Raw genomic sequence first — 11,098 nt, 5'->3', positions numbered from 1 at the left:
GGATTTAATGGAGAAGCCTCTTCTGTGCAAGACTTTAAATGCCTGAAGCTGATAGCAGATTGTAAACCTGATACCTTGATGCTGAAGGCAAGTTGATAGAGGGGGGGAACTGTAGAACAAGCCTCTAAAGGAAAAAGGAATTTGCCTCTCCCAGTTTCTAGCCAACATATAACAAACAGCCCAAGGGCTGCATAATTTCTGTAAGGACGGACTAAATCTGTCAGACTAGGTGGCAAACAGGTGTTGACCGGGCTGAAAGAAAAAAAAAACTCCAGTAGGAAGCTCACTTTGAAAGTGAAACACCCACTGCAGTCTATATATATGTAGCGGCTGAAGATCAGACTCGACATCTGCACTTTTTCCTTCTACCACATTTTCTAGGTCAGAGCAAAGCCACCAATACATCCACCATGTCTACCCGATTTAGCTCAGCATCCCATCAGTTTTCCAGCTCCGGCGGTGGCTATGGAGGTGGTTTTGGTGGTGGTAGCAGCAGCTATGGAGGTGGTTTTGGTGGTGGTAGCAGCAGCTTTGGAGGTGGCTTTGCTGCAGGCAGTGGCTTTGGAGGTGGCTATGGCGGAGGCTTTGGTGGTGGATCCGGCGGTGGCTTTTCCTTCAGCTCTGGAGGAGGAGGAGGAGGATCCAGCAGCCTGGGTATGGCTGGTAGTGAGAAGCAGACCATGCAAAATCTCAATGACCGCTTGGCTTCCTACCTAGAAAAAGTCAGGGCCCTGGAAGCAGCCAACGCTGAGTTGGAGCTCAAAATCCGTGAGTGGTACGAGAAGCAAGTTGGTGTTGGTGTTGGCAGTGGATCCAAAGACTACAGCAAATACTATGACATCATCAACGACTTGAGAGGCAAAGTATGTTGCATTCTTCTTTTAAATAGAGTTAAAACATCATTAAGACTCTTAACAAAACAAATAGCTAATAGGTACTATTATTGAGTAAATCCAGCCTTCAAATCTAGTTAGAATGTAACTTTGTAAATGCTAAATGCTTTGGAAGTGCCGTATGATAAAACTGCCTGATGCTAGGGTGAGCTTGAGGAAAGCTAGAATGCTGGGCTGATGACAGCAGTAGATAACTGAAGACAGCTGCGACTTTTTTAAAATGTCAATCACAGTGGAAGTCTATGCCTAGCACACCTTACACTCAGAGAAACTATACTTATCAATAAAAGCTTATGTTAGGATACCAGAACAGAATAGGTAACAACCGTTATTTCCAGTGTACACTATTTTACTGACAGGCGAGGATGTTTATATTGTGTGTGTATATATATATATATATATATATATTTGTGTGGGTGCATTTAACCCTTATCTAATAGTACATAAAACTTACTTTGCAATCAAGAAAATATCTATGCTACGAGCTAAAAATGGAGTTTCTCCATCATGCCCCTATTGTGTTCTTCATCCATACATACACATTCATTTCTCCAGGGTCACATTATGTTTTTTTGCGCAACACACAATGGGGTTTATTTACTAAAGCTGGAGAGTGCGAAGTCAGACTCCCTTCTGCATAGAAACCAATCAGCTTCCAGGTTTCATTGCCAAAGCTTCATTGAACAAGCTGAGGTTAGAAGCTGATTGGTTTCTATGCAGAAGGGAGTCTGATTTTGCACTCTTCAGCTTTAGTAAATAAACCCCAATGTGTCCTTTCGTCACCTTTCTCATAGTATACAAACACATCAAAATAAACTGTCTTTCTTTCTACCAGATCCTGGCTGCCACTATTGACAACTCTCGCATTGTCCTACAAATTGACAACGCAAGACTGGCTGCTGATGACTTCAGACTTAAGTAAGTCAGTTTCATATCATAATTGCAAGTTAATATGGACTTCTATATATATTAGCTAGATTGAAAAAAGTATGTTGAGGTTATCCTTTAATCTTTAAATCCCTTTCGTCTCAAGGGCGGTAAAAAATACCTATTGTTCTGTACAGCTTTCAAATTACCACAAAGTAAATGTTCTTTGATCCTTTAGAACCTGGCCACTCCCTACTTTGTAATTGTCCATTTTTGTCCATGTCCTTTCTGCTCATAACTAAACACCAGTTGGTATCATTTGTTGTGGAAACATAATACACTTTTTCATTCTTTTTACTATAAAGAAACCTTTTGCAAAGGCTATCTGTTGCACTTGTAACAGCAAAGGATGACTTCTTACTGGGTTGTAGTTGACCTCATGCGATTTTCGGCCAGTGGTAGAAGTAGCACCCATTTATATAAGCTCCATCCAATTTTTCAAAAATGTGTCAAAATGCAATGGAGTTTATTTACTAAAGCTGGTTCACTCAGAATCTTGTGCACTTCTGCATGGAAACCAATCAGCTTCCAGGTTTTATTGCTTGTTAGAAGCTGATTGGCTACCATGCACAAATGCACAAGGTTCTGCGAGAACCAGCTTTAGTAAATCTCCCCCAATGTGTTCTAAAATAATCCTAAATGTGATAGATATTATTCCAGCTGTAGAGAGTTTTGAGGAAGTGCTCAGTGCTCATGTATCAATTTTAATGTGTTTTCCTTCTGGAAAAATGCTTTATTATTTTTAAAAAGTTGGGTGTATTGGGGCTGATTTCCTAAAATTAGAGAATGCAAAATTTGGTACAGCTGTGCATGGTAGCCAATCATCTTCTAACCTCAACTTAGCTTTGACCAAAAAAACTGGAAGCTGATTGGCTTCTATGCAGAACTACACCAGATTTTGCACTCTCCAGTTTAAGTAAATCAGCCCCATTGTCTTTAAATCATTGACTTCATCAGTTTAAATAATGTCTTTGTGCGTTAAAGTCCACGTCTGGGCTAATTTATTTATTTTTTTCAAAAAAGGTCCCCCAGCTGGTTAACAAAAAAGAACTGCTCTTTCTACAAAACTCAGCTCCTGTTCAGCACTGACCCCTATAGTATTTCTCCAGATGTCCTCAGTCTATTGTGTTAAATAACTCCCAGCATCATTCTACCTGGGAGACTAAGGACATCCTGTAAGTGGAAGGAGTTATGGACTCATCCCTTCATGGGTTATCACCACTGAGCCCTGCCTACAGTATATTGATAAGGAAAGCCTCTATGACTGAGGCCAGACCAGCATTGTTAGGCCCCATGCACACAGGACTTTTTTTTCCTCCCCTGGATGCCTATGCTCCAGGTGAGGAAAAAACAGCATACAAAATGTGCCCAAAGCATATTTCAATTACATTTAGGCACGTCAAGTGCTCAGGAATTTATACATTCCATTGGCCAGAATATTGATTTATTCTGGCAATTGGAATGAATGAATACTGAAGCACTTGACTCGCCTAGCGCTAGAGCACGTTTACATGCACTTAGGCACCTCAATCATTTTTTGATGCTTAGGCCCAGAGTTTTTTTATGTTGGGGCCTCTAAAGATCCAATATTGTCATTATTTGATAAGACATGGTCAATTTTATAGTATGGTAAATATTCGGCTCTTTGCACTGCTTGATCACAAAATGCCCAACAAAATCTCTCCAGATCCAGCTTGGTGTATTATAATCCAGTATGTGGCTCTTTCTAAATATTTGTTTTTTTCTAAGGTATGAGAATGAACTGGCTCTCCGCCAGAGCGTTGAAGCTGACATTAATGGCCTCCGCAAAGTCCTGGATGAGCTGACACTATCCAGAGGAGACCTTGAACTCCAGATTGAGAGCCTATCTGAAGAGCTGGCCTACCTCAAGAAGAACCACGAGGAGGTAAGCAAAAGGAGAATATACAAGACATACTGGTAGAAAATGGGGTCAATAAACCACAAAAAAAAACTTTTGGTGGCAAGCACTAGTCATGTGGGCCACAATTATAGTCCTAAATGTACCCAATGCACACATTTATTTTGCATGCCAAAGTAGTGAGCTATACCAAGCTCTTGTGTTGGTCCAACTTCCTAGGAAACTCTCACCCATCATGCAGATTACCTTGTTACCAGTTGCTTGTTTGGTACCAGTCTGCCATGTACCAAGTATAACCCTGTTGACCATAAACATTTGTGATGAACTGATATGAACATATAATATATGTTTATGGTATGATTATTCTAAGGAATCTAAATAGTGATCATTCGGTGAAATGATCTTCCCATTGCCACCTCATGTCCATGGGTAGTATTATACTCAAACAAGCCATACATAATATGATTTTGTATGGTCAATTCAACAGGATTTATGTAATAGATGGGCCAATCTGAAACAATTATTTAAATCTAGCCGTTAGGCCCTGTTATTACATGGTAGTTGATAAAGCTGGTTAAATTGACAATCAGCCCTGTTTAGTCTATGGCTTTATGTCCCTCCTGTGACTTATTGAATGTCAGTGAGGTTCCATGATCTACTCTGCACTGGAAAAAAATAACTGAATTTGATTAGCTGCTAATGACAATAGCTCCATTTTTATTTTCTGCAGTCTTTAGAAACAGACAGTGTTATTCTTTTGGGCATTTGTTTTTAGAATCCTTCTGTTTTATGAATCATGGGAATGGATTTGATGTAATCTCTTTTTTACCAATGCTTAGGAGTTGCAAGTTGCAAGAAGCAGTGCTGCTGGCCAGGTCAACGTAGAGATGGATGCTGCTCCAGGTGTGGATCTCACCAAGATTCTGAATGACATGAGGGCTGACTATGAAGTTCTGGCTGACAAGAACCGCAGAGAAGCTGAAGCATTGTTTTCACAGAAGGTAAGGAAAATGTTTGCCAGACATTGAACTGCCCATACCCATACAGATCCATCCATGGGTGGATAAAGATGTCTTTGTCAAAGTAATTGCTTACTTAGAGTCAGCACTGAGATACTGAGGTCTAATGCAACTCCCAACTAGTGTGTCAATACAAAATACATAACAAGAAAATACCTACATATTAATCAAGGAGTGTAGTTATTATGCCAATCTTTCCATCCTGAATAATATCCTGGCCAGATATTGTTTGGCAAAGAGAATGTGTTGCTCTATACTAGTCTTTCTCAGTCAGGGTTCAAAAGTTCTACTGTCAAGGAACTCCTATCAACCTTTGGAGGAACTCCAAAGGTTGAATATTAAGGAACCCTTATTCAGGAGGAACCCCCAGTGGATCTTGATTAGTAAGCAAACCCCATTCTTTAATCTTTTATTTCAAACTTTCTACATCCTACTGATCACTCTACTGCACCATGACCTGTAGGTCTAATCATATTAGTGTTCAGGGGTTCCTTCACAATTTGAGATCATCAACCAACTAAGGGCTCTCTTTGGTCTGTATGTTTAGAAGTTTAAATTTGAATAACTAAAACTGACAATCAGAAGTAACGAAAACACAATATTTCACCATTTTAGAGCGGTGAATTGAAGAAGGAAATTTCAGCTGGTGTGGAACAGGTGCAGACAAGCAAGAGTGAAATCTCCGACCTCAGACGTACCCTCCAAGGCTTAGAGATTGAGCTGCAGTCTCAGCTGGCAATGGTAAGTCAAGAAACTAAAATACTGAATAAATTTGAACATTTTAAACACACAGGGAGTTATTTACTAAAACTGGAGAGTCCAAACTCTGGAGCAGCTCTGCATAGAAACCAATCAGCTTCCAGGTTTTATTGTCAATGTTTCATTGAACAAACTGGAGTCAGAAGCTGACTGGCTGCCATGCACAGCTGCACCAGATTCTCAGTTGTAATAAATCTCCCCCACAATGTAACCTGACAAGAAAAAAAAATGCACAAAGTAACAGCAAAACATGTTTCCCAAATTGATAACTAATGTTCTTAAATAAGAATTAACCCATATGCCAGGCTAGAGTTTATAACGGTCTGAATTTATTGAGTTTTCAGATTTGATTAAACTCTGCCTGGTTATATGACCATGCACCTCACTTAACTTATATAGGGGGAACAGACAACTCCTGCCACTCTTATATTGGCCAACAGTTTTGGAAAACAACAGGGAGAATAAAGCATACCTAAAAAAATATATACAGTATATATTAAAACTACTGTATTGTAGCTTACCAAACAATAGTCATGACAGCTGCATTCATTTTTTTCCCTTTATTTTCATATGGTAATCTTCCAAATAACAGATTTTCTGTCCTAGGGTGACAACACTCACTCATCATATGGTATTTATAGGGGAGCAGCTTAGCCACCCTAGATTTGGACTAAAATACCTCCCCTCTGCTTTTCTCCATTATATAGAGGGTGTTGCTTTGCAGTTCACAGATAGATGAAAAAGCTGATAACATTGCTTAAGATGCCTGTTCAGTCCACAGAAAGTTATAAGACACAGGATTTCTATCAGGATAAACAGGTACATTTCAGAAAATGTACTTAGCCTAAAAAATAAAGATAATGAATGCTGCCGACCGAATTTAGATCCATCTATAGCCAGTTTAAGATCTGCTTTGAATTTACTCACAAGTTGCTAAAGGCAAAGCTAAATAACAGAAAAATCAATGGGACAACATTGTAACCAAGACAGGAGCAGGGGCAGACTGACAACTCATGGGGCCCCTGGGCAATAGAGGATCATGGGGCCCCTGTGTCCTTGTCCAAACTCAAAAAAGCCTATGAAAAAGGTACCAGGGGCATCTCATGGGGTCCCCTACTGACTCCGGGCCCTCGGGCAGTGCCCGAGTTTCCAAATGGTCAGTCCGCCCCTGGACAGGAGTTAACAGTGAATCTTCAAAAGCAATGAAAAAATTTGACTGAAAAACCCAAAAGGAGTTTTAACATTTTGCACTCTATTAACAACTAAAAAAAAATTTACTTTAGATATACTTATCTTCCAATAAATGTTCTCATTTAGGTGGAGTAGACATGTTACAGACACCCTCCCTACATGTGTGGTGTAATGCCCCTAAAAAGTACACTCAAAAGGGCCAATTCTGATCCAATAGTGAATCAAAACCCAGAACACCTAAAGGAAAATTACATAAAGAAAACACTGGAGAAGCAAACTACATGCAGTCTCTTGTACTCTCCAACTGATGCAAACATTATTTAGACTGGTCATATCACCTTTGGATCAGTTCTGGATTTATAAGAGAGCAAATGGGACAACTGCCCTGGGCCCACCTTACAAAAGGGCCCCAGTCTATACAAATATTATATAAAACAATATATAAAATAATAAACAATAAATAATGACAAAATAATATAAAATGTATAATAAAAAATTCTTTAATTTATTAAATGTATCTTGGGAAGTAATATTTTGCCGGCCATCTTGTGTAAAATCTTTTCCTCTAGACTGGTATAGCGAATCATTTTTAACAAATAATTTTGGCCGTTCAAGAGAACCACACGTAGAGTGCTATGACTGCATGTGTGTGTGCATGCGTGACCTCAGAAGGACATTGTGTCATGCATTTTAAACATTTGTGACTGCCACTGAGAATTTAAACCAATTTTGTGTATAAGGACAACTCCAACCCCCCAACCCCCCACCCCTGGTCCTGAAGTGCTCCAGGCCCTAAATCTTGCCCTACTCTGGATAGCAAAAAACTGTAATGTTGTAGTTTGCTTGACAGCAGATTGTGTGTGTATTCATTTTTTTACAAAGAGTGTTACGCAAAATGATCTATTAACAAATACCAGTTGTTAACTATAAAGTGAAAAAGCCTTAAAGATTTTTTTTTCTGTGAAATTTTAGAAAAAATCCCTTGAAGACACCCTTGCAGAAACAGAAGGCCGTTATGGATCACAGCTCCAGCAGCTCCAGCTTGTCATCAGTGGATTAGAAGAACAGCTCATGCAGATCAGAGCAGACATGGAACGCCAGAACATGGAGTACAAAGAGCTGCTCGACATCAAGACCAGACTAGAGATGGAAATTGAAACATACCGTCGCCTGCTGGAAGGAGAACTAGGGTAAGTGCAGGAAATGAAATGTTACTATTTTTGCATTTTGGTTAACACAGATAAAACCGTATCGAAGTTCTAATTTTATGGGAAGTTTTAAAAGGTATATTTGGTATCTAACTGAGTTATATATAGAGCTTTTAAACCTGCACTCCAGCACTCCCATTCAGTAATTCCTCTCTGCCGCTTGATGTCTTTAGTGTTCTGGTATTTAACCTGGAGGACTGAAGACATCCTAAGAGTGCAGGATGTCATAAGGGAGGGAACGTCACCACAGTACTATACATATAGGCAATACATCCAGGCTTGACTTTTACTGTCTTTTCTTTTTGAAATTTTAATATTGCTCAAAAAAATGAATCATGAACTTTTCTTTTCAAAGTCAATTCTCCAAGAGCTCTTCTTCAGTCTCAGCAAGCTCAGTAAGCAAAGTAAGCTCAGCAGGCTCAGCAGGCACAGCAGGCTCAGCAGGCTCAGGAGGCTCAGCAGGTTCAGCAAGCAAAGCTGCCTCCTCATCATTATCCACCTCACAGGTTTCCTCATCGTCCACATCAAAATCACAGACATCTTCTGTAGATTCCAAAAAAGGTAACCTAACAATATAATCCCAGGTTGATGCTTGCTAACAATATAAACATGCTCATAGCCATGAAATGATCTCAATCTGGTCTTGTCAAAACTGGCAAAAGCAGTTGATGATTAGGTTGCTTATGGGCTACCACAAGCTTCTCCAGACAGCATTAGGAGACTAATATTTGATAACGTGGCAGCTGGTTGAATTTTATTCTTTATTTGGTAGGCAATTAGTACCCCATGAAAAAACTCTAGGTTTCAGGACTTGGTGGATAAATTAGGGTTTCATGAAAAGTTGAACATTATTTTCTAGCCAAAGGCTTGAACCATATTGGCAGTAAAATCAGGAAATCACTGGGCATTTGCTTTGCTAGCTGTAGCTCTTCCTACAAGGTGGAACTTTGCCGGGATGAATAAATTCAACTCTTCAGGCAGTTTAGGCTCAGCATCGGAGTGACAGAGCATTGGTTTGCAATGAAACATCAATAGCCATTGTCAAATGTCCTTTTATAGAAGCTGAAGACCACTTACACTTACACCACTTACACAAATATGGTCTTGAAGGAGAACTAAACCATTCTATCCTTTACAGCCAAGGAAGCTGCCATATTAGCCTTTGTTTGATCTGAGGTTTCCATGATGCTGTGCCTGTAATCAGCTATGACCCAGCTATTTGATGGGACTTGACAGTTTGGTTAAGAGTAAACATAAGCACACTGGTTCAACTCTTTTGAGAAACAGTTAAATTGGTTGGTTTATTTCCACTCTCAGGAATTTTTTAGGAGCATTCTATATGGCATTAGGTGTATATGTAATTGTAACAACACAATCCAACATCCCTTTATACTTTGCTAGGATGTTGTTGCAGCCTAGCCAAATGTTTTTTTAGGTGGCATATGCAAAACCTCAGTGAATCCTTGCTAGATGCATGCAAACGACCAAACCAAATGAGTATTTTGGAAAAAAACGTGACATCATTTGCAGACAGAACATCTATAATAATACATCTAACTGATCTTTATTTCAGATCCAACAAAAACTAGAAAGGTGAAGACCATCGTTGAAGAAGTTGTAGATGGGAAGGTCGTGTCCTCAAGGGTGGAGGAGATTGAAGAAAAGATGAATTAGAAAGAAAAGCCATATTGAAGGAAGACCACTTTGTGTACATGAAGAGGTGGTACTGGCTTGTGGAGGGACACTTTAACAATTCTTTTGCTACAAATTAATAAGACATGAAGTTGTTTCTCTGTTTGATTCAATAAAGCCTTTCTTGCATCTCACTCAACTTGTGACGTCTTTTGGTTCAGAGGTAATATGTTCATATAACATAACATATTCATTATGGTGCATTATGATAAAAAGTAATATTATATCACCAAAAAACATATGAGTTTTAGGTGCAATCTAGTTGTCTGAGTCATCTGGTTGCTTTTTGTACCTTCTAGGGCATCTTTGGTAATATCTCCCCAACATACTGCCCAGCTTGGCTTCTATTCACATTGGAACCTCATTCCTTCCATAGCATTCTTGATAATATTAAATATATTAAAAATCCAACAAGCAAAGTACGCTTCACCCAGTTGTCTCAGTCTCCCAGGGACTACTTATAAATTCTTGGAACCACTGGAGCAAGTACCCAACTTCCTGGTTGTTCCACACATTGCCCCTACACACCTTGGAGTTTCACTGTTCCATCTGTCATGGCTGTTTCCGCTCCTTCTTTTGCTAATTTCAGTATGATAAAAATAAACTAAAGTTGAAAACCAGTGAAAAAGCCAAGTGAAAACTATTTCCTATCATGATAGTTTCTCCATAAACATGGATTGGATAGTGGTGTTGGCATACATGCTACATATATTCCTTTTTATTCTTATTATTAGTATTTAGGCTATTCTCTTTTGGTGTTATGAGTTGGACTCACACAGATGGCGAGCACAGATGCCCGGATTCTCTTCATAGACTGGGTAGGTACAATCTTAATTAAAGGCAGTCTTTCTCAACCTTTTTACCATAGAGCAAACCATTGAAATAACAATCAAGCCTCAGGGAACTTCTGCTCAAAATTATGTCTACAGCTAGTGGTACATTAGAGGAAACCATTGAAATAGAGGAAACCATTGAAATAACCAGCAAGTGTCAGAGAACTTCTGCTCAAAATTATGTCTACAGCTAGTGGTACATTGGAGGAAACCAATGAAATAGAGGAAACCATTGAAATACCCAGCAAGTGTCAGAGAACTTCTGCTCAAAATTATGTCTACAGCTAGTGGTACATTAGTGTGATCAGTGAGTCTTAGACATAGTTACAAACAGAAAAATAAAGAATGTGGTACACTTGGTGCATGTTACACCTAGAGAGGGTACATTTTAATACTCTCCCAAAAAGTACAGAAAAAATGCAGACAGTGAAAATTGTGGTGTTCATTTACATTGGTGGTCAGTAAAGAAATGACACCTTATATTGTTTGTTAATGTAGTACTCTCTTAAATTGGTGGTCAGTACAGAAGGGTTCTCCTGCATTGGTGTTCATTTAAAAGGGAACTCCCTTAAACTAATGATTGATGAAGGATGCCCACCTACACTGGTGGTCAGTGGGAAGAATGCCCTATTACATTGGTTTTCAGTGCGAAGAATGCCCTATTACATTGGTAGTTAGTGAGAAGAATGTCCTATCC

At 39.2% G+C, this 11,098-nt stretch overlaps 1 protein-coding gene across 2 annotated transcripts; it reads left to right on the top strand.

Annotated features, from left to right (window-relative positions):
- The first annotated feature begins 341 nt into the window (after nucleotides 1-341).
- LOC149464450 (keratin, type I cytoskeletal 47 kDa-like) lies at nucleotides 342-9,702 on the top strand. Of its 2 annotated transcripts, XM_089674419.1 has the most exons (8): nucleotides 343-863; nucleotides 1,729-1,811; nucleotides 3,570-3,726; nucleotides 4,539-4,700; nucleotides 5,334-5,459; nucleotides 7,641-7,858; nucleotides 8,232-8,437; nucleotides 9,450-9,702. In XM_089674419.1, exons 1-8 carry the CDS (start codon nucleotides 411-413, stop codon nucleotides 9,548-9,550), a joined length of 1,506 nt encoding a protein of 501 aa, XP_089530545.1. In that variant the 5' UTR covers nucleotides 343-410; the 3' UTR covers nucleotides 9,551-9,702. The 2 variants fall into 2 exon arrangements, with proteins under 2 accessions (XP_089530544.1, XP_089530545.1); XM_089674418.1 differs by lacking the exon at nucleotides 8,232-8,437 and having other exon boundaries at nucleotides 342-863.
- Nucleotides 9,703-11,098: the final 1,396 nt, after the last annotated feature.

The sequence above is a fragment of the Staurois parvus genome, unplaced genomic scaffold (assembly GCF_062004578.1).
Source record: "Staurois parvus isolate SC_StPar_1 unplaced genomic scaffold, SC_StPar_1.0 ptg000151l, whole genome shotgun sequence".
NCBI classification, from domain to species: domain Eukaryota; kingdom Metazoa; phylum Chordata; class Amphibia; order Anura; family Ranidae; genus Staurois; species Staurois parvus.
This window is presented reverse-complemented; position numbering and strand designations above follow the sequence as displayed.